At 33.7% G+C, this 25,543-nt stretch overlaps 2 protein-coding genes across 3 annotated transcripts in view; both read right to left on the bottom strand.

The window, feature by feature from the left end:
* Positions 1–17,795, bottom strand: part of LOC149902704 (max dimerization protein 4-like) — a 264,617-nt gene extending 246,822 nt beyond the window's left edge. Inside the window, exons 1-3 of one of the 2 annotated variants that reach the window (XM_090109614.1) lie at positions 17,595–17,795; positions 17,374–17,464; positions 17,244–17,273 (exon numbers count right to left, since the gene is read on the bottom strand). In XM_090109614.1, coding sequence (XP_089965740.1) covers positions 17,244–17,273; positions 17,374–17,464; positions 17,595–17,649 — 176 coding nt within the window. In that variant the 5' untranslated portion in view covers positions 17,650–17,795. Of the gene's footprint in view, positions 1–17,243; positions 17,274–17,373; positions 17,480–17,594 lie in introns of both variants that reach the window. The other variant, XM_090109613.1, reaches the window with a different exon arrangement.
* Positions 17,796–18,177: 382 nt separating this feature from the next.
* Positions 18,178–23,352, bottom strand: LOC149902703 (DALR anticodon-binding domain-containing protein 3). Its single transcript, XM_090109645.1, is given in 5 exon segments — positions 18,178–18,315; positions 18,654–18,824; positions 19,438–19,571; positions 19,883–20,067; positions 22,595–23,352. Coding segments are annotated over 5 exon segments (1,269 nt in total). The 5' UTR covers positions 23,236–23,352.
* Positions 23,353–25,543: the final 2,191 nt, after the last annotated feature.

The following is a 25,543-nucleotide window of genomic DNA, read 5'->3' as shown; positions in this document are numbered from 1 at the left end:
ATCGATAACCAACTATTCGCGGCCGCCAGAAGCGAAACAAGAAAAAACCAATAGATTAAAACTTGGAAACGTAACGCTCGAATGATTTTTAGATCTTCCATTTATTTGAAGATGGGACAAAGAGAATGGAGACAATGCCGCATTCGGCCCTCCTTTCTGAGGATTCATAAGCTTATAAACAAAATAATAACGTTAATGGTCTTTATTATCTGTGGCGATATAATCTGTGAAGTACGTGTTGGTGCTGAAACAATACTGTCTTCCCCATTTGGTATAACAATTCGATTTGCTTGTGGACTTTGACATTCATAAATTAGAGTTTAGTCGTAATATCGAAATGTAAAGTGCCACAAACTTAACTACGGTGACGGTGTCACTGATGTCGATTTTAGTGCCGCCAAATAGTATTTCCCCGGATGCAAGGGTAAAAATAATGTCATTGCCAATGGTGTAAATTAACATTAATAAGTAACTTTTCATTTAAACATAATATTCCGTATGAAAGATCTGTGAAAATGTGACATTTCAAAATGGCGGCACGTAGTTCCAGTTTTTGCCGCCGGGTCAGTTAAGTTTGTGGCACTGTAAGGGAATAGTTTGAAATATGTTGGTACCTAGCACTAGATCTTTTTCGTTGATTATTTAAGGTTTTATTTATATGTGAATATGACATAACATTTTTACTACTTAGTTGATAGAACATTTTTTGAAAATATGGGTTTTAATCATTGTATATTAATTTTAAAAAGGTCCTATGATCGTTCTTATGCACGTTAATGAATCGTTATCCTACTGACTACAGAGGGCGTGGGTTCGATTCCCACGCAAGCAAATATTTGTGATGCATATGAGTGTTTAACTTGAACCTGTTATAACTTGTCTGTATGTACGTATATACTAAAATGTTTAAGAGATGTTAAATAGATAAGTGGCCAAGTAGCTCTACAAAATTAAACGCAAATCAATAAACAGCAACTAAAAAACCTAAACAGAATATTTTTTATACAGCCACAAGATACCTACATAGTTAGTCTATAACACTTTTAACCGTATTCACAAACGAACCACAGCGAAACTGGTATATTCTCACAATCCATACAATATAAACGACACCAAAACAATACCCACTAAATACGTGCTCAACTGTCACCAGCCCGGGCCATTAAGCCAACCGTTCCAGAATCGAGAAATTGCTTCTAGAACATTCGAGAAGCATTTTTTTCCAGAACATTCGAGAAATAGCAAAAAACGCTCGCCAACAATTTTATCTATTCACAAAATCAAGTGCACCGCTGCATTCCGGTCTCGTTAATTGAAAATAAACAGCGCAGTGGTTACGATAAAACTTGTATATAATTACATTTAACCGTTTTGTTTGAGTGAACAAAATTTGTTGTTGATTTCTTTATATATATGCAAGCGCTTAATAATGCACATAGTACCTGTAATGTACTTTATCGTATTAAAGCCATATGCTTATTTTACTTAAGTAAATAAATGTTTATTAAACTGAATTATTTTTGTCATTTCCTGGTATTGGTGTAAAAATGTACATTCGATATTTTAATTAAAATGTAAATGCAAGTGTAAATGCACTCGCATTGCATTATTTATTAACAACTACGATTAGATTAGAAATAATATGTTCATTGTACAACTAATTATTATAAATCAATGTTTTTCCTGCATTATACAAAATAACAGCCAATCTTATTAAAACATTATATCGCTGCAACGGATAAGACTAACCATATTAAAATATCCAATCAATCCTAATCAATGTGCCAAAGTATGACTAGGACTTCAATTATATGATAAAACCAATAAATATAAAACCTAACGTAGACGACCTTTTATATTCACGAATGTCCCTTCATACGCATAAATAGCATGAAAGCACACATAATTCCATACATCGATCTAAAACACCAACACAACATGAAAGCGGTACCTATAACAATGTTTCATGCCACAGATCCAAAACCCGGTACCGAAATCCAATTTGCAAATCTTCCCGAGGCGTTCAAAGATTCAATTTTCACAATCATCTGAACGAATTACGTCACGCGGTCGAATCGTGAAAAAAAAACAAGGCCGCGCTTGCAGTCCGTTCACTTGCGATTTCGCCGGCGCCATCTTGGTTCTTGGTGGTTTGCGCGCCAAAAGTCAAGGTGATCCGGTGCTTGGGAATAATTGTTTCATACTCGATTGCAATATAAACAAGTGTAATTGAACGATGGGCTGGTGATGGTTGTAATTATTCGCTTGTTTCGTGTTGTCTATTGCTTTTGAAGATTCGTCTGTGAATTATTGCTTTAACATTGATATTGTGTGTGTCAATTAATGCAGTTATATTGATATTCGTAGAAATATTATCATTAAATATTGTAGTAAAAGCTCTGGATGTACATTGATTCTTCACTTAAACATTTTTCCAGTCGTCTTTACATATCTAATAACTTTAAAGCAGGGGCGTGCACAGAGTTTTTGGACAGGGTAGGCAGAAATATTGCAATGATAATAAGTCATAAAAAAACTAATATTTCATATTGCAGTACTGATATTTGATTGGAGATACATAGTATTTCCGCAAAATAATGGAAAACATATCACGAACATAGGTCATATTATCTATAAAATAATTGTCAAAGTAGGTATGATATCCTAACTAGTATTCTATATTATGTAATTAATGATTAACTTTACCTTTGTGTATTACAAATTCCGGTATAGATCCATTTATAGATCGGCCTTTTTCCTATCACTCTCTGTTTGATAAAAGTTTATTCATAAAACAAAAATAAGAATTTTTCGTTAAATTAGGTATGCCTTATTATCTTACAAAATACACTGATGATATACATAATCTATTTAGTTACTCTCAAAACACTTCACTTGCAAATTGTCGTAGTAAACATTATTAATTTTCTCAAAAAACAAATTTAACCTCAAAGTAAACGTTTGTTATTTCCAAAACAAAACAAACGAATAATGATACTATTTGCAGATGGTCTTTACCGCTACAAAATTGTATACATTATCACACTTCTTAAATTGGTCGCATATTCAACTTCAGTTTCGACTTTCGATGTAGTTCCGAATTCGGTTCGTACCTAATTCGTATATCTTCGTAAAAAGACACTGCCTACCTTGTGTGTTTGTGTGCGTGGTTTTATTACATCAGTGTGCCGTGTTTATAGGCACGCACACATATAAAATATGCGTAGACACGCAGAGCACACATATAAAAACTTAGACACGGATAGTTTGTGTCTTTGCCGTCCCGTGACGTACTGGGTCCTGTGGCGGCGCTAGTGCAGCGCATGAATAGTGACTTGAGCCGAGCCGGTGTTATAGAAATTAGATAATAATGCTACCAAAATACCGATAGATGGATCTAATATATATTTGAAATATATTTTTATTTCATAACTACATTGCGCAATTAATAAAATTTAATGACGCTGTGAATTTCATTTATGCATATTAAATATTGATCAGAGTTTGGTAAATGGTAGGGTAGGCAGTGTCTTTATGTCTTTATGGAATGCACGCCACTGCTTTAAAGTCATACCCGCATAATCAAAATCACACTTTCCACCATACTACAAATAATTAAAATTCCCCACCTCACTCTCACTCATCAAAAATTTATATTTACAACACTTACAGATGTTCGAATATTACGAAAAACAAATAATAAAAATAGCATAGTAATCTCTACACACGCCACAAACACACACATATGCCTGGCATTTATAGAACGGCCCGAAATGATTTACTTGTTATGTTATCAACGAAAGCCCGTGCCAAAACATGTCAACAAAGTAATGACTACATATGATCACTGTTTTCACTCTAGTGATCCTAACCGACGCCAAAAAATTGAGGTTCTATTTGTTGTTGTCTTGTGGTTATAAAAGTTTATTATTAAAATACCTGACCATTGACCAGTTAGTAATGACCTAATTTAGTTAGTTATCAAAAAATCTCAATTTAAACACGCATCCACATTCCACGTTCACAGTCACATTACTCCATGCACCATGTGTATTTATGTACATGTTAAAAACAATTCATAAAGATTATATCGTGCAATCGTGCAAAAAATACCATAATAATATAACAGTATCAAAACATCTTACAGTGCCAATCAATACATCGCGGCACAGTCGCTCTTCAATAAATCAAACACACGTGCTGTTTCGCAGACCGGGGTCCACTGCAATGCTAATGTTATACTCGACCATCCAATACTTACAACTACCATCGAAGTTTATTCGTCTGTTTTTTGGTAAAAACTAAAAAGTCCGAAGGAAAAGAAAATTAGAAAAAAAAAATCATGTTTTTTTTACTCACATTATTATTTAATTTCAATTTTGTACAGCGAAAGAGTCGGATACATAAAATTATAACTTAAAAACACAAATCTAAAATTATTGACTGTTTTGTACAATATAGTGTATGCACTGACAATATGACGTATGCGTTTCATTACACGCGATAGTTGCAGTTGCAGTGGCATGAAACTAGATATAATTATAACATAGTCTTTGACGTAACGTCGGCAAACGTAAAACGTAAAATTGACAAACGACTCTACACGCCTGCCAAGAAAGGAGTGGATTGTTTATGAATTACATCGACGAACCACTCATGAGACCTTTGAGATATCGCAGCAATACATTATTCTGTCGAATATGATTGTCACTGATGAAAAATTATATCACTAATAAAAAACAAATTTATTGACAAAATCAATTTTAAAGAAATCTTTTGTCACGTCTACCCATTCACCATCTTTGACATTAAAAAATGAAGGTAAAAAACGAAAAGCATCATAGAATACAAATCGCAGAACCGGACACTAACGATCGCACATATCGCCGACTAAGTTTATTGTAGTGAGAATACTCGGACAGCTGCCTCGTACAAGAATTGTGCAGTCGCCGGCCCAGTTAGTGTCATACTTATTCTTGCGTATTTTGATAACTTAAACTGGATTTAACAGGAAAGTGATACGTCGCTTTGTTAATTCTTCAGCTTTATGCATTTTGCATATTACTCTGAACTTCTGTAATACAGTCAGTGTGAAGATAACATATGGGATTATAAACAGAAGATGACAAGGCATTTTATTTAAATTAAAGGAAAGAATAAGACTTTGCTTTGGATTTAGGGTACATAGTGGCATTGAAATGGATGAAACACTACAATTATTTTATTCCGAATACTTCAAAACCTGTAGGTGTCTCGCAATGCGGACAGCAAAAAACTAACCATTTATTTCATTGGTAAAAATAAAAAATCAATCAGTTATGAATATCTAACTCGCCAAGGTTCCACATGTCAAATTACAATTGGCGTGTTGAAGGCAGTTAACCTTAGCCGAGTCGAAAGGGTGCTGAACTAAGGTCATTATGTAAAATAGACGCGGTTTCATTACACTGTGTGTACCCACAATCATAATTAAAAAATATCTTTATATTTAAGCGCAAGTAAGTTACACCCAAAAAATAACTACGAATTAAAGCCTTATTTTAACACAAAAAGGTCTCCCGTCCTTTATTAAAGCAAGTTTATAGCAACCCAAAACTAATTGTTTAAACAAAAAACAAAAAGGTCACTGAACATCTCGTCAATACTCGACAAAAAGTAGGTATTCATCATGAACGTGCCCAAAAGATAAAATATAACACTAAAGCGAAACACGAAACACTTAAACAACGCAATTGAGGGCGTTTTAGAAACTTCGCTTTTAAAAAAAAGCGGCAACAAAAGAAAGGAATCGCTATGGCAAAAATATGACACCGGCAAGTTTTCAAGTTATAATAAGTTACAACGTCGCGTTGGGAGGGAAGCGCTTTTATTAACTTTTAAAAGATGTGAAGCTAAAAATCTTAACTCGGAGGAACGACTCACTCCGCGCCGAGAAAGTTGCCACAATCGAACACAGAAATGTTTACTCTTGTGACGCTAAAAAACGTGTCGCGAGTCTTTTTGAGAACTTCTCGAATGTAGGAAACGTGAATATCTAACTGCGGATTCCGATATTTTCATATTTCAATGTTTAATCTATAGACTTTTTGCGCGAACGCGGCTTCTTCAATATTGATCCATTTAGTCCATGACTGTCTGTGACTTTGTGCGGCGATAAAGGTAAAATTTAAGAAGCAGTCACGTAATAAATCCATTATTACCTTCAATGCAATTAGAAACATAAAATCGATTCAATGTTTGGACACAATACAAACTGGTTCTTTTTTATGAGTATAAAGGCGATTGCCAACCCGATGCGATTGCGATTGGTACACGAGCACGACAGTCTCTAAAACTTGAAATTCACCAGAAGTTTAGTTCAATAGTGTATCCAGGAGCGATGTCGCGTGGGCGTACAGCACCACCCTTTATTAGTGCCTCCCGTAGTTCCACCAGGCCTCGTTAGCGTGTAGGTGATCTCAAAGGGCTTAATACTATTTTTGTGCGAGCTATAATGAATAACGATTTCTTGTTAATTGGACGTGGGTTTGTCAATAGACACCGTTCTTTGTCCGTTTAATTGGTTGACGCGTTCGTTACTCCTGTATTATTGCCTTTGGACAGCTCCTATACAATATGACTAAATTATTTTCCTTTGTGACGTATAAATTGTATCCGAGCGACAGTTTTATTAGAACTACCATTCGTTAAGGTTTTTTGTGTGAAGGAGGACACATGTCAGGCTTTGGCAAGAATAAAGGGAAAACGATAACTGACAACTGATGTTATATAACCTTAGGCTGCTACGGACGATTATATTTTGATAAATAAGATAGGTCTTGAAATATAGAAGCTAATTTTGTAACGATCTCCTTTCGTAAGGTTTCCTTCATAAATATAACGGGTAAAATAAAATATATCTTTATCTTTAAAATTGTATTCAAAAAATGATTTAATGGAATATAATGAACAATGGAATGGACCATCGACAAATTACCTCCTCATTTTTTGCTTGCTACTGGATTCGAACTGAGAATCTTCACTGTAACCAACAGTTAAGCTTATCATGTCGTTACTCGTAACGTAGGGTTGACAACGTTAATAACATCTATTATTTGTAATCCGTACATTAAAAAGCATTACGCAATATTTAAGACGCACAATTTTATTTCAACAACCACACGTTTTAAAATACACTACAATCGCTTATCCGAAATTTGGCCTTCTCATTTTAAAGACATTCACTTACAACGTCCCACGGCACGTATAGAAACGAAACATACATCGAACAAATCTGCACAATCATACGAATACAACGATCAATATCATTACGATACTTCGAGTACTCTAAAATCCGTGCAAAAAGACGACCCACCATGTACTACATTTCAAACGTTAATAAATACATAGATAACAAAAACACAATGTTGGCAGCCCTATCGCAACGTAACCTAAAAAAATACGCTCAGATAGTACTTGCACACAATTTCCACATAATGATATACGTATGCAAATAATTTGCACACTAGAATACATTTATGCAACGTTATTCAACTTGACGTTAATGTTAACTGAATGCCGGGAATATTTATGGAATTTTTAACCGTGGGACCATTCGGGGACAATGTATGTACCCAGAATATATAGGTACTTTATGCGGTAGTCGAGTTATGAGATATTTAGTCTGAGTACCGCTCCTTGAATTCATTTTGAATCGACAAGATACTGAGAAACTATATTCATATATAGATTTCAATTGGGGGTAAAATTTTGTGTCGAAAATGGATAACAACTCTAAAACTTTGCATCCAACAAGATCATAATAAAATAACAGTAAAATGTCTAACAACGCAAGGAAATTCATAAACCTCAAAAACTGTAAAACTACTATAATCGCTTACGCTTTCGCTCAACTCATCGCTCGTCGCCTATCATCTAACAGACCCTAAAAGACTTACCGCTTATCTATGCAAAGTTACTTTTTAACTTACTTGTACTACAAAGGAAGTATCTCTGTTGTAATGTAACGCTTTTCAACTAGCGAAAAGTACCCAGTTAGTAGATAACCAACTCGAGTTATAAATGAGAAAGTTTTTGTTCCTCACTCAATAAGGGAACTACTGAACCGATATTTTTATCAAAGAGCTTTTGGCCTTCTGTAAGACAGGCGATTCCCGAAAAATGTTAACAATTAGAGGGGATTTATGCGTAATTTATCACGAAAAAGGGACGGAAGCGAAATTTCTGACAGATCGTCCAGACTGAGGAAAAAAATATGTAAATGGTAGATTCTTTATATCTCTCATATTATTATACATCGCAGAAAGAATCACACTAACCATATTCATGTTATTTATGAGTTATATTTCAATTGTGCAAGCTCATTCTTCTGTTTATCTCTACGCTTTAGGCTCCTTAAATTTGGTACGGAGAAAGCTGTAGATCAGAAGTCAAATATTGCCTACTTTTATACCGTACTTTTAAACACGTATCAAGACTTTTCATTGCGCAAAAAACACAACAGACAGACTTTCACATTCATAATATCTATAGAAAATAGTCAAAATCCATTACAATTTAAATTATCGTATTCATAGCAAGTAGCAAGGTACCATTTCCAAAGGCAATAGTAACAATGTTGTTAAATCGTAATACTGTATGTAGGTTAGTTGTCACGCTGAATAGGCTGTAACGTTAATGAGAAAACGCTTTAAAACAAAGCTATTAACAAAGTAGTTTTGTAGATTAACAGATGACACTTGCATATAAAAGTGTCGTAAGAGATCTCGAATAATAAAAGTGAAAGTTATTGTGTTGCTAAACTACACACGTTATGTTTGGCTGAATTTTTGTATGCATAGGTCAGCAAATTTACTTACGATACGTAAGCATTTCTTATATAATATACCTAATCGAACTTCCAGCCACCCTACCAGATTTATGACTAGCTGCGCATCGCGGTTTCACCCACGTGGCTCCGCTCCTGTTGGTCTTAGTTAGTTAGATATATAGCCTATAGCCTTCCTCGATAAATGGGCTATCAAACAACGAAATATTTTTTTTCAAATCGGACCAGTAGTTCCTGAGATTAGCGCGTTCAAACAAACAAACTTTTCAGCTTTAAATTATATTACTCTGTATTCAAATAGTATAGACAGTATAGATTAGTATTAGTATAAATACTGCAAATTACAAATTCCCTCAAATAGGACGATGATTTCATACGTTATCAACACAATGTACAATCTTCAAAAGCCATATAACTGTTACTATGTATGCAACATGAACACACCCATTCGAGAATAATACACGTTATTACATTGCTTTCCAACGAATAAATTATACGGTCTCTGTAGTGTGAAATATTTTATTTAGATAAAAACTTCTCTTACTTTTAGGCAGAACGAATTATTTTAACATCATCAAATGAAATAAGCCACTCACACTGAAGTATTTTATGATATCACATACATGGCAAAACTCGTTTAAAATCTAGCTTTTCTTTTTGAAATATGCCTTATCTTTCTTCTTACTTCTTAATCAGAACTGCATTCAACACAGCAAGTCAAAACACCATCACCGCACATGCCATAACATCCATATTAACAAACAATAACTTCTCTTCCAGATACCAGCCGTCAACGTTAATGAAAATGGAAGAAATATCGCCGTCCAGCAATGTCTACAAACGCGAATAGAACGCTTGAACATGATCTGCGTTGGAGCCGCGCCAACTCCACCTGCATGGTGTATAGAAACTGTGAACCGATATAAACATATTTGCATTCTCTCCACTTTACTCCAGCTGCCAGATCAAGTGGTCCCGGATTGGAGACCAAAATTTACAGTCCTATCCTCTTTTTATTTACCTTTCTATTATTAGCCTTGCATTCTTAATCTAATTAGAAATCAAAGCAATTGGTTCTTTTCGATGTATACCAATTTCATTCAGATAACCAGATGCAAGGAGAGAAATTATTTAAAGGAGAACAGTTCTTCAGTCAGAACGATATAGTAATGAAATTGCTGAGTCTTGCGAATACTTACGCTTAATAGAGTTAAATGAGCTTGTGTACATGTCTTTTTAATTACGCTACCCACACCTAATCTTAATACTTCTTAATACTATTATAAAGGCGAAAGTTTGTAAGTATGGATGTATGGATGTTTGTTACTCTTTCACGTAAAAACTACTGAACCGATTACAATGAAATTTAGCACACATATAGAGGGTAACTTGGATTAACACATAGAATAGGTTTTATCCCGGAAATCCCACGGGAACGGGAACTATGCGGGTTTTCCTTTGAAAACGCGGGCGAAGCCGCGGGCGGAAATCTAGTTTACCATAATCGCACGCAAAGGCAACCATATCCTATCTCCGTCATACGTGTTTTAATAGGATTGTGGTGTATACTATAATCCTGCTAAAATATCTACCTCTCCTACAGTCTAAATTGTCTAAATGTTGCGAATGAGGAGGGACTGTTGTTAAACACGTGACATTTATCTATTTGCCCCCATAGGGAGGAATTAGGCGTCTTCATATACATAAATACCCCTAATTCTGATCTTCTTAGCCCTGTACCTTCATCATAATATTAAAATTATTACAGTTAAACAACCCATGATGAACCTTACACCAGATATTAATAAAACTCATAATCGCATAATTGCAAGTGCACATGATACCGAATACGACACGGCATCGCTCACGCGTATTACGTATTAATTACCTGTAGGCACATTGTAGTCGCATGAAACGCGATATTATTGTGCTGAAGGGAATAGTTTCAATATACAAATGAAACAATATATTATAATTTAATAATAACACGCGTTTTATATTGTTTTCGGTACAAATAGAATCGGAAATTACAAATTTGGCATACATTTATGACGAATACTCTCGAAATTTTGATCAAAATTTTCCTTATTATTCTCCTATTTGGGAGAAAATAAGACTTTATTTTTCAGATATGAGAATGATAGGGCGGGTTTGTTCTAAACATCATAATTAATGTTGTACCTTTTAAGACTCATGGCGTAACATTTGACCTCTGTCTCTACTAAAGTAATTTATAAGTAGTTTATATAAATCAAGTATGATGACGTCACATTCACACATCACGTTGACATGAAGTTACAAATTACTCCATATTCATTCATCTATTTATCTTTAGTCACGTGCGTTAAGAGTATTTGACGTAGGTTGCTTGTTTGAAAGCGGTGTGAGTGTCGAAATACGCTACTCTCGGTGCAATGTAATCATAAACATCCGCTAATTCATGGCGAATTCGCCCTGGATGTTTATAAAGTTTAAACGCTTGCAAATCTTTCGTGATTCATACGTTTGAAGTACACTTTACGGATTTAAAGCGAGATTTATTATGTCTTTACGGCAGTGTAGAGGAAAAAACGAGACTATTTCATCTATACTTCCAATTCTACATGATAATCAAGTAAATCACGGTCGGGTCGACATTTGACTCTGCAGTTTCCAACTCCAAGCTGCATTAGTAATTCTTATTGATGGGCAGTTCAAGCAAAACTTCACTGACAAAAATCCATTATAAGGAAAATTAAATAGAATTTACATCTCATAACAAGAACAAAGGATCTGCTCAAAGCCTCCACCCGCTAAACCCACAAGTGTACCAACTTTTAAGTGACTTTAAAATAGCATAAACATTACTCATTCCGAAACTCAAAAGAAGCAATCAATAACAATCAGCGTCTCGATAGACACTGCCATTAAATATTTAATATTTCGAAATACCCTCGAAACTGAATTAAAAATTCATAAATCACTCTCGACTCGCCATAGCTTTATAAAGTTTATAGTGCAGATATACAAATGTATCTTGTCTATAGTATATTGCGGTATTCACATATTACTAATTACAAATGAGGAATTATTGTAAACTGAATGGCTTATAAGTAGAAAAACGACGAACAAGCTATGCTCTGATGCTCTGACCTCATCTTTTATTGCACACAAGTTGCGATTAAACTAAGGGAAGTCCTCTCATGGTTAATCTTTAAATATAAGTTCAACACAAACATAATATACCAGTTCCCGAAAAAGCCTAATCCAGAACGGGATCGATCCACCCAAAAGTATATCTAAAATGATGCTACGATGTAATTAATATCCAAAGCGTTCTAATTTAACTTCTTAAACGTTACTTTCAATTATTAGTTATGAGAGTTGACGGCTTCTGTCGTAACACAATAATTGGTTACACGTGGAAAGAGAAATAAGGTTATCACATTGTATTGATGTATTCAATACATAGTTTGAATGAAGGTATCGGCAAATTAGATATATTATATAACCATACATAACATACATGTAACTTTATCATATAAGTACATGTTTATGGTTCTACATAATATCATATTATGTATCGTTTTTAGTACAGGGATTGCATCACTCCCTACTTTTTCGGGGTTGCAGTCTTGCAGATTTCCGAACGAATTTTTGCCATTGGAACAATAAGTATCAAATTAATATAGGACATTAGCAAGAACAAAAGCATTAGTCATTACAATAGATCGATATGAATAATCGATTCACAAAGAAAGGCGAAGTAGGCAGACACGTTATTCTAAACCTAATTACACTGGCCGAAGGTCGACTGTCCTTTGTCATGTATGTGAAAAGAAATTATTTGTCATTGTGCTGATTCTCTTTTTGCTACTTAAAATATTACAAATTGGAAGGTCTTGTGTGCGATTATTTGTGACATAAGTAATAGGATTTAGAAGTGACCATCTTGCAAATATGCAAAAAATAAATGCAACAGATGAACTTAAAGGGACACGGGATCTGCACTTTGAACATAGGCTTTTAACATGTTCTCAATAAACAACCATATTTAAAAACAATAAACATGATACTTACAAATTTCTTTTAACATTAGGAACGAACATTCTACCTTATAAGAACATTGTTTGATCTTAGATAAAAAATATCAAACGTCATCCACCACACCATATGGGAATTTATTATTATAGTTCCGAACTGGTTTTTAATACCCTATGAGTTATAAGTGAGTGCCTCCTTCATCCCAAAGCCCTGCCCTGTTCCCAACACAAAAAATACTAAAGGATAGAATAAATATAGCTATAGAAATAAATGTTCTCTGTACCCTATAACATAAATAACCTAATACAGATAAATATAAAACAGCTAAAGAAAATGTTCATTTCACCGTACAACAGAATATCGTAATGATTATTAAAATTAAATATTTACAGACAATTTCAGTTTGTTTTGGAATTTAATATGAATGAATTACGGATAAGCCCGTATAATCTGTTACCTGGAATCAAATCTCACTTTAAAGGCAATATTAAAGATGTTTCTCAGACACAGACAATTGGGTTATTTCATATCATTACGTTGCAATTTATATAATAACTGCTTTGTGTTAATAAATTGTGATCTTTATTATATTACTGTACATAAAATATACGGCGGTATTTTGATTCTGTAATACTTATTACTGCATTTCGATTTCTTATAATATTTTGTGGTTTTCGGTGCTGTCCTCAAAACTTCAAAATCTTCTATCGAGTAAATAATAACATAGAACCTGGATTACCAAATTGGATTAACATTTATCCCGGATTAACATTGGGTAGCTATATTATAGTTTTATCCCAAATTACACGCTATGTTCTTTGTAATAAGGCTTATTCCAGGTAGAGAGCATGTACAAAATGTCTGTTTAAAATAAAGCCGAGTGTTTCAAATGCATATTTTCTTATAAGCGTGCTAAAATAACTTTCGCATACGCTAAATGACCTCCTTATAAAGTCGCAATTCTGTTATTGTATTGTTCGTTGTCTTGTTTCGAGATTATTTTATCTTTAAATATATTTTTTTCTTAACGGGATCTCAAGATTGGCTTTAACGGCAATTCCCGTGCGATTTATACATTGTTACTTGATATGATTCGTTTTTTACGATAAGTATCAAATTTAAATTTAAATAAAAAAATCGTCATGTGGTTTTGTTATTTAATTAAAATTATAGTCTTTAAAATTGATAGCAATAATCGATCTTCACTAGGACATGGGTATGACAAACACTATTCTAAAGGCGAACGATCAGGTAAAAATTTCGGTTCATGTACGACCTTCATATAAACTATCACATCACCTATATATCGTTACTAACGAATAAAAAATCCGTCTAGCCACACCTCGATTATTGTCTAATAATAATAAACTTTACAGCGTCGGTCAAATAGGTGACTTCAGGAAACCTTGAAGGCCGATGCCACGTCACGTTGCAGTCATGCCCTAGGTTTTGTCACTGTGTATCATTATCACTACATAGTATATAGCACAGTCGTTTTCTCTGTCCCTATATCCCTATGTACCTATGCTAACCACAACGATTTTGATACAGTTTTTTTAATAGATAGTGTTTCAAGAGGAAGGTTTTTGTGTATAATTTCTTAGGTTTTAGAACAAAGCGGGTGAAGCCGCGGGCGGAGAGCGTTAGATAAAAATGTATGGTAAAGTTCCATGATCCATCATAGGATTCCGTACCAGTAAACAGTATTCTAATGTTTCTTTATATAATTTGTACCAGTAAAGTTTTACGTACGTTTCCATAACACATATTATCTCATTAGCAACATGCCTTGTTTTTTGTCTCTATATGTAATTTTAATGACGTTTTTTCCTACTGTGATGTAATATGTTTGTGTCAGGTGATTTCATTCATGTTAATGAATTTGTTTTCTTCTTTTCCTTTCGCATTATACGAAAATTAAAGAGTATTTATGTATTTTATAATAAAGGAGAGATAATTTTCTTAAATACAATAAAACTTGAGAAATAATATGAGAGGAAGTTTTCTTATTACATCATTGAATGTTAATAGGAGTTTGTTTTTAGAATTAACTATACCTATAATGAGTCATAGCATAAATGGGGCGTAGATATAAATTATTTTCTTTACTTTTGTGTTACAATAGCCGATGTTCCTTTCAATACTTACACGCTTGGACATTTTATAAAGGGCAATCTTAATGACCTTCGATTGATAATCTTTATTCAAATAATATATTATGTGAGCACTAGTAGTTATTATTAAAAATTACATCATCATAAGCAAGTTTTCACACAAATACACATTTTCTTAATCCATCAATGAAAGGGGGACATCCTTTAATAAGATAACAATACACAAAATGGTGCGCATTTAATTTAAGACGTGGGTTTACCACGCCCCTTTTTTCTCCCATTTCTAGTAAAGTTTATCGGTCTCCTTCAGAAATTAATAAATATCCAGTGAGTGAATATCTTTATAGTTTCAGAATCAAACTTTCAAGGGATGTTTCCACTGTTAAAGATCGTCCTTTATAGGTAGGTACTAAGTATTTATTGTGAAGGATGACTCACGTGTACATCTAATCAGTTCCTATGCCGTAACTATATTTAACAAGAAATTTATTATCTTTAACCGAAGTTTGCCTAGCATAGGACAAGGGTGAAGTAGCCCATAGGTATGTTATTCCATGCCAAAATCTATCAGCATCTATGAAATTTCTAAAAAATTAGTTCAGATGTTTTCTAGTGTCTAAATAGTATCGTAATTTATACAAATACAAACAATCAAAACCCAGAAATAAAACATATGGATTTGTAAATCTTAATTATTCTTTTACGCAAGAACTACAAGAGCGAATTGGTTAAAATTTGGTATTCAGATAGATCAAAGCCTAGAATATATATTATAAGCTTCTTTTTTATCCACAATGGAAGTAAACTCTCAGGACGAAGCTATGTTAATACTATGCTGTATTACATTAATACTTTACGAACCTATTGTCCCTTGTCGTGTTTATACCCGATTATTAATGGAAATAGATACACAACCTACCGGTCAAGTAACTATCTATGATCTGGATATTATAGGGTGTAATAATATGTGACATAAATTATTTTAATGTCGACCATATGGCCCACTAAAGCAGAGGGTCGAGGCGTAAATAATGTTACATTTACGTTATTATATTTTAGTGTTTTTATTACTCTCTCTACTCTTATTCACGTGGTCGACAATTTCTTTTGTGGGTACTGTTAGTACAGGACGTTTGTTTCATCGTTTTTTGTAAATTTTCAGATAATTTGTCTCTCGTAAATCGAGTTACGTGCAAACTAACACAACTGGGGTCATACGTTATGCTTTTTACGTAGCTGTAGGTAGGTATCTCTATTTAAAAAATCCAAATTATAGATACCTACCTACCTAAATGACAGGTTTCTATTACTCTATTAAATTGTACATCATAATTCATAGGTAGGTATTACACAAGTTAATGGGTCGTTAAAAGTAAAACATAGATCGGTAGGTAGGAACTAATTTCTTTTCGTATTCTTCAACTAGGAATATACCTACCAATGCATCTTTATTCGTTATTTAACTATTATCATTTTATTATTTACTCTGTCAATAGTATTCCTTATTGTTAATTAATATTTTATCTATTCCATATCATTTTGGTAAATCATAAATTAACAAATCGTAAATATATTACGAGCTCTCTTTACAAGCGTATCTACCTACTGCCTACATACAACAATACTCTAGAGAAATTTCAACAATAGAATGGGACGTTCGTAGGTCATGAGATATCACAAACGATAAAATATCGCTAAACACACGCGTTCTGTAATTATAATTAGGTATTTTATAGAACGAAAAACAGTATTTTACCTCATTACCAAGTATACTAAATCGCGATTCAACATAAAACTAGAAAGTTTCGCTGCCTCAATAGAAATTACCTACCTACGTGATACCGCTATCGCTATTTTATTTGAACACATTAGGTATATTTCCATTTTTGGGAACATTTAATTGCTCAAAACCATTAGTATTCAGTGAATGTTGTTTTCTAATTACTTGTTCAAAATACAAATTAATGAATGCTGTGTAACGCACGTGAATTCAGTATATCACAACACATTTGGGACAATTAAATAGTTTTCCTGTAGCTGCTGTACAGTAAGGAGCGCGTCACGCTCGCTTTTCCTGCATATTTTCCCCGATATCCAACATTCGTGTTAAGGGCAACAGCTATTTTTCATGACGTAACCTCAAGTGGCCGCCGTGCCAAATGGGTTACAACTAGCAGTGATCTCGGCTGTATCACTACTACACTTCCCTTCACGACTTCTGCCAAGGTCAGAGCCGCCGGCATCTAACTCCCTAAGCGTTTAAAATAATCACCACTAACCTGTTCTTTTCCAACTCGTTATGAGTCGTCCTGGAACAAAAAAACATACATTTGTAACTTGCCACGGCGACACTTCACAACAATATCACTAATTCACTTATTCACTACACTGGCACTGATGTCGCCTCACCTGCTGCCCTGCGATTTCTTCGTTTTCGGCCGCCTTCCTCCCGAACGCTCTTCGCACGCTGGCAAATTTAACGCGTACCCGTGCTCCGACTCTGCAACAAAGAAAACTGCAATTCCGTCAAAATCAGCTGATTATGGCAAAGCAAAAATAGACGGGAGCCATGTTGACGTTTACGAGTAGTGCACTCAATTGACAATTCAAACAAAGAAAACCCAATTCACCTCTATCACGCCTTTCGATGTATTCAGCAGCTTGGATCAGGTCAGCAATACTCATATTTATTGTATCCCGGTTAAACACACGCGTTCACAAACGTAACACGACTTTATTCGATTAAAAACTATAAATAAAAGTATATTTATCCGCTCCGAAGTTCACGACTGCATTAGCCGATGTCAAAAACACACTAGGCGATTCGGGACGCGCGACCGTTTACAGCGCTTCGTGATTTGTCGGTTCCGTTCGGCGAGCGCTCGGCGCACCAATGGGCTGCGAGCTAGGCCCACAATAAAATACCTGGGTCAATCACGTGAACTTTGTGTTTCCAAACAAAACATTTTTTTTTCTATAGCTCATTCGTGAGCGTAGGGTTATAAACTTTATTTGAATTTATTTTATAAAATTATCTTATACTATACTTTGCGTATAAAAAGGTGTTTTATTATTTATCGCCCAATAAATAATTTCAATGTCATATGATGATAGAAATCTTTATCAGCCCTTATCTAAAGGTCATTTCTAAATTCTATCATGTGTAAACAACAACAAATTACATAAGGATTCATAATAATCTTTAGGGATATGTCATAAAAGAAAGTACTAATACATTTGTGAAACACTTTTAATATTTAATAATCTTAAACATGTTTTTAATGTGTCGTTCAATGATTTCAACATATAAATTCGCGCAAACATGACTGGAAGAAGATGCTGTCTCGGCTCCTGAAAAAGAAAGATAAAATTAGCACTTAGTACAACAGTTTTATTAGAATCTTACAAGAATATGCATTGAAATTTTAAAAATCCTGTACAAAATCTAAAAAAACTTTCAGTATTTCGATTCCTGGCTTATATTTTTTTGGGTAAGTATTATCTATATCGAAAATGCTAAATTATGCTAGTTACAATTTTTCTATATTTCAGCTTACTGGTATTAACTTTGAATTACAGTATTGCATTTTCTACATACATCTAATGTGTTTAAAAAGGCCTTTACAAACTGGAATAATATTTAAATATGAATAAACATTTAACAAATACATATAAATAATATTACTCACAGTTAAAATCCTAACTTTTCTATAGTACTGGCTGAAAACCCTGACCATAGAACTAAGAAAACTGCAAACCAAATGCGGCCGAAAATCACATTTATTTTCATTAATTTCCACGCAATTTCTCAATAAAGATGGAAATCCCAATATGTAGTTGAAAATAAGGCACCATTCATCCTGCAATAGAAATCAATAATGTAAAAAATATAATTCATTGTATAAATTACTAGAGAAAACATAAATATTTTTAAGTTATCTCATTCACAAGATTTGAAGATTTGTGATATTACTGATTTTTTTAGGATTACATTTGTAATAAAATTCTTTCTTCAACTATTTCATCTGGCAATTTTTTTTTCATTATTAAGCTATAAGGTTTCATTGTGGCTTTATGTAATATTAGAAGAAATACAGATTTGAACATACAAGTTCAAAATAATCAGTATTTTAAATAAGATATTCTACATTTAGACAAAAACAAGCCATTCAAAATAGATTGATATCAAGGTACATATTTTTATTATTATTTGAATAAATTGTACATGTAAAAATAGTGGGTATCTTTTTACACGCTTTATATTAGCTTCACCTGTATGTTTGTTTGTTTGTAACCCACTTCTTTGGGCGCGATTTTGACCCACTTTAAACGGCCAGATTTCGTTCAAACTTTGTAGACTTATTAAGGACCGATGACAATACACTAATTTGATAAAATTTTCTATTTTTTAGTTCGGTTTTCTATAAAAAGCGTGTTTTTTAGTTTTTTTAAACTATTATTATTTAATTTTACCTCATTGGTAAGTAAAGAAAAATCGACATCTTCAAACTTAGGCAATGGTGGATATCTACCATCATTTGCATGTTCATTAAATGTTTTAATGATTGTCTCCAAACGAGCACAGTTGTATAATATGAATGCTGCACCTGGAATACAGAGGTTTTAATTAAATTATAGTTTAATTATATTTTATTAGTTTTGGATTGACTACAAGAAATATATATAACTAGAAATGTAGCATTTTAAGTGTAGGATGAAAACAATTGATTTTGACTAGAATGCATCCATTTATTAATTTAGAAATGAAAATAAGTCCAATATTTCAATGATATAGTAATTAATTGAGCATCACAGTAACAAACAGATTCTTCCAAATGACTTTTTAAACAATCTTTGCAGCAAAGTACTTCATTTTTCTGATATTGGTAAATTTATTAACACTGTAAAATGTTTATACCTTTACTAGAACCACTAGACGCATCAAACTGTATTTTGACCGGACTGGAAGGCTTTATCTGCAACAGTTCGAAGGCAACAGCTGATTCCCCAAGGTGTGCTATGAATTCCTTCCATTTTGAATCTGTGGACACTCGCACACCATACTTGTGTTGGGCTATTAGGGTTAATTCCTCTTGACGGAGCCTGAAATATTTATTTAAATTTATAAGATGATTTATTGTTAGTCCATTGAATAAAAAGTTCTAGAGTGCGTGAGTTAGTAACGTAAGATGTTTCTTCGGAAACATGTCAAGAGTCCCTAGGTAATAAACATACTAAAACCCCGGGCCACTAGGAGGAGCCCCGGAGTGGGGGGAGGGGGGAAATGGGTCCATTTTTTCATTTTTCGCTTAAATCTCAAAAACGGTACATGTAAGAGAAAAACTTTCAATGAAAAGTTGAAAGGCCATAAAATTATCTACAAGTTGTACCTGAATCATTTTTTCCTATATCCTACCGTTTCTGAGTTATACGCAGTAAAACATGATTTTGGCTCAAACAATTTCCACATCAATCGATCAAAAAATATTTCTTTCTTCCAAAAAACTCAAAAGTGCTACTTGTGACCGGTACTGATAGATTGCTCTTAATTAGGTCTATAATTGGTAAAATAAACACATTCCTCCATGGAAGCCTTTAGGAGGAATCGATTGTCAAAATATTATATTAGGGCAGTTTGAGTTACTGAACTTGATCTTTTTATTTTTTTCTTCCAAAAAACTCAAAAGTGCAACTTGTGACCGGTACAGATAGATTGCTCATAATTAGGTCTATCATTGATAAAAATACCAGATTCCACCACGGAGGCGTTTACGGGGAATTGAATTTTATTAGGGTAGATACGATACTTGAACTTTTTATTTTTTTTCTCCAAAAAAAACTCAAAAGTGCAACTTGTGACTGATACTGATAGATTGCTCTTAATTAGGTCTATAATTGGTAAAATAAACACATTCCTCCATGGAAGCCTTTAGGAGGAATCGATTGTCAAAATACTATATTAGGGTAGTTTGAGTTACTGAACTTGATCTTTTTATTTTTTTCTTCCAAAAAACTCAAAAGTGCAACTTGTGACCGGTACTATTAGATTGCTCTTAATTAGGTCTATAATTGGTAAAATAAACACATTCCTCCATGGAAGCCTTTAGGAGGAATCGATTGTCAAAATACTATATTAGGGTAGTTTGAGTTACTGAACTTGATCTTTTTATTTTTTTCTTCCAAAAAACTCAAAAGTGCAACTTGTGACTGGTACAGATAGATTGCTCATAATAAGGTCTATCATTGATAAAAATACTAGATTCCACCACGGAGGCGTTTACGGGGAATTGAATTTTATTAGGGTAGATACGATACTTGAACTTTTTATTTTTTTTCTTCCAAAAAAACTCAAAAGTGCAACTTGTGACCAGTACCGATAGATTGCTCATAATAAGGTCTATCATAGATAAAAAAACCAGATTCCACCATGGAGGCGTTTAGGAGGTATTGAATTTTATTAGGGTAGTTACGATACATGAACTTTTTAACTAACTACCCTAATAAAATTCAATTCCCCGTAAACGCCTCCATGGTGGAATCTGGTATTTTTATCAATGATAGACCTAATTATGAGGAATCTATCTGTACCGGTCACAAGTTGCACTTTTGAGTTTTTTGGAAGAAAAAAATAAAAAGATCAAGTTCAGTAACTCAAACTGCCCTAATATAATATTTTGACAATCGATTCCTCCTAAAGGCTTCCATGGAGGAATGTGTTTATTTTACCAATTATAGACCTAATTAAGAGCAATCTATCAGTACCGGTCACAAGTTGCACATTTGAGTTTTTTGGAAGAAAGAAATATTTTTTTATCGATTGATGTGGAAATTGTTTGAGCCAAAATCATGTTTTACTGCGTATAACTCAGAAACGGTAGGATATAGGAAAAAATGATTTAGGTACAACTTGTAGATAATTTTATGGCCTTTCAACTTTTCCTTGAAAGTTTTTCTCTAACATGTACCGTTTTTGAGATTTAAGCGAAAAATGAAAAAATGGACCCATTTCCCCCCTCCCCCCACTCCGGGGCTCCTCCTAGTGGCCCGGGGTTTTAGTATGTTTATTACCTAGGGACTCTTGACATGTTTCCGAAGAAACATCTTACGTTACTAACTCACGCACTCTAGACCCCCCTTGGAGGGATTCATTCAATGGACTATGTAATGTATGGATCAAAATAATATGTGTTATTTTCTTATATGTTATAGGAAATTATTTTAATACTGTATTATCCCTAGAATATGTAAAATAATTATACAAAGATATGTGAGTTAATCCATCAGGCACCGGAATCACAGACACAATAGAAAATCTATTGTGTCGCGGTCGGATCTGGCCTCTCGGTGGTTGAGAGGTTAAAAAATTAAATGTACTGAATGATTAGGTACATCTAATATCTAATATATATTATAAAGGCGAAAGTTTGTAAGGATGTATGGATGTATGGATGTTTGTTACTCTTTCACGTAAAAACTACTGAACCGATTACAATGAAATTTAGCACACATATAGAGGGTAACTTGGATTAACACATAGGATAGTTTTTATCTCGGAAATCCCACGGGAACGGGAACTATGCGGGTTTTCCTTTGCAAACGCGGGCGAAGCCGCGGGCGGAAATCTAGTTACCTAATAAAGTCTTCAGCAGTGATTGTTGTCTCTTTAGCACCAGTTTTACAATTGATTACTGTCCCACATAAAACTATTTTACTATCTTCAAGTTTGACACTTGATTTTGATGTTACAAACAGTTTCGGTTTTAATTCTGAGCATTTATTGCTAATTGCACATAAATTATTTATAACCTTCGTCGTGTAATTCACTCGTAAAGAGGTTATGCATTTTGTGTTTTCATTTGAATCAGATTCCACTAAAATATCCCCCTTGTTAACTCCATTATGAATCCTTTCATTATTTGTAAACGAATGCGTAAGACCAACTTCTATTGCTTTTCTTCTCTCCAAAAATATATGAACACGATCTTTTATTTCGATTGCCTTTCGTATTGGTAATGTCCAACTTTGTGAAGCTTGTAATAAACTATCGGAATCTTTATGTAAACGTTTCAACAGACCTTCGTCGTCGTTTTGCAAGTTAATGCCGTCTAAGATTTCGACCCAAGATTTCACAGTATTTGGAAAACTGAAATCGCCTTGTGTCTTCAATTGAACTGAATGTTTTTTAACAAGTAAACCCGAAATTTCTTTTTCTTCGTTAAAAAGAAATGTGTAAATATTTGATATAAATAAATTCAGGTCGTCTTCCAACATTATGTGAAGTTTTAATTTACTTCAATATCTAATTTAATAATACTCAGTAAGGCAATAAATTTATTTAGATCTTGACTCGATTGAAATTTACTCGTTTCCTAAAAATATCTGTCAATAATATTGTCATGTTGACTTGACAGTGACAGTGAGCTCACCAAACTTGGCCCCGCAAAAATTTTTTTTTATTATAGTAGAGCCCTTGGTAGAGCCATTTAATAGCATATACAGACGCTCCGATTTGGTTGGTGCCATATCTTATACTGTTATACACTGGAGATTTCGGTATGAACATTTGACGTGTAAGAAGAAAATATTGCCCAGTTGTTGTGTTTTATCACTTTCACACCTAACTTGGTATTGCCACTGTTAATACGAAGTTTTCCCAAGGCTACTATGTATGCTGTAATATTCTGTGCAAAAGGTTAGTTTTTGTACATGAGTTTGTTGATAAATTGCCAACAACGTCATTCAGAAGCATTGTTGGATGAGACAATTATTATTTATGCTAAATAAAATAAGTATCTGAACCAATTATTAAAAAGCGATACTCCCTGATTATGGGTAGTTACCATAATAAAATTGTAGCAACTCTCACTTTGACAATATGGCATAAGTGTCAAAAAAATTGCGTCGCTTCGAATATTTAAGTTAATATTGTTGCGTATTTAATAAATATTTTCCGAATATTAATAATGTATTGCATTGTGAAAGAAGTTTTTGGACACCAAATTCTGGCCTATAATTTCACAGGCAAGTGTATATTTACGTTATTTACAATATTCCTCAATACTCATGCATTTACCTGTTTAGAATCATTTTAATGGCAAAAATCGTCAAATTTATCATCATTTTACTAAGAAGTTCTTTTCCTAATACTTTCATCATTTTTCAACAAGTTTTCAACAAACAAATTTAACAAGTAAGGTAACCATGATGATGGGTTTTTACGGATAGCGACGATAATATATTGCTAAACAATATTATGATGAACATTTAGAACACCATTTGAAATTTTTTTATACTAGTAATGAAACAACACACGACATCGCTTTATGTATCTATCTATCAAATATCTATCAATTAATCTATCTTAATATTAATGTTAAAAAAAATTATCGCTTTTTTATATTTCAGGTATCGTCTTGGAAGCACATTAAGCAGTTCTTTGAACTCGACAATTGCAACCCACATTTTGTTTTCGCCCCAAAACTCTCACATCGTCACATCCAACCCAACGGAAAGGAGAAAATGAGGGTTAAATTGGCCACTCAGATTTTTAGTCACTCCGTGGCAATGGGAATTTATTCAAAGGCATCTACTAGTAAGTAAACCGAAAATAAAATTCTTACCTAACAAAAAACAAACACTTAAGAAATGTTAAGACCGCCTTCACACTAGTGTTCATCCAGCGTAAGCACATATGTTTAGAAATCCTGTTGCCTAGTTAAAATATATTTTTGCTTAAAACTTGTAATATTTGATTGTTTTAGATGAGCTGCCAGCAGGAGCTGTTGCTACAGCAACTTTTCTTGAGCATTTCAATAATTTATTTGATTTGCTCAATGCAGATGCACCTGACAGGCAGGAAGGAAAGCCTTATAAAACAAATTTGACAGCGAAGAGTCCACATAAAGATTTTTTTAAGAAATCAGTAAAATTTATTAATGATTTAGAATTTATTGGGTGTAGAAGAAAACCACCATCCCAAGGGGGCTGGCTGAAATTATTAAATGGATATGAGCGTCTGTGGGATAACTTATTGAAAAAGCACCAAATAAAAAGCATCGCCACAAGGAGAATCAATCAAGATCCCTTGGAAAATTGCTTTGGCTGCATTAGAGCCAACTGTGGCTCAAATGACAATCCCACAGTTGCTCAGTTCATTGCCGGCTTGAAAACCGGCATTATTACCAATTTAAGAAACATTGTAAAAAACAACAGATGATAATGGCGAATTAGTGGAGAATTTTCAGTATCTGTTCTGTAAGAATAAACTCAATCCAAAAAAAAATGATGATACAATGCCCGAGTCTGGCCCCAATGTCTCTGAGCATGACATAATTTCTGTGTCTGACGATGAAATAGAGAGCTCGGCGGAAACACAAGCATGTGCATATGTCTGTGGTTTTATCTTTAAAAAATATATAAAAGATTGTGATAACTGTAAGAAGGCTATGCTTGCCGAAAATCCCACAGAAGTTCACCTATTTACGCAATTTAAGGAATATGTGGACGGCAAACATAGCCTTCATTATGCTAACTATAATTTCATTGCGTGTGTGGAAAATTCCGCTGAGCTTGTGAAAAA

Source organism: Colias eurytheme, chromosome 14, assembly GCF_061535395.1.
Source record: "Colias eurytheme isolate Ceu_HAF_F1 chromosome 14, ilColEury1 Martin Lab GWU primary, whole genome shotgun sequence".
NCBI lineage: Eukaryota > Metazoa > Arthropoda > Insecta > Lepidoptera > Pieridae > Colias > Colias eurytheme.
This window is presented reverse-complemented; position numbering and strand designations above follow the sequence as displayed.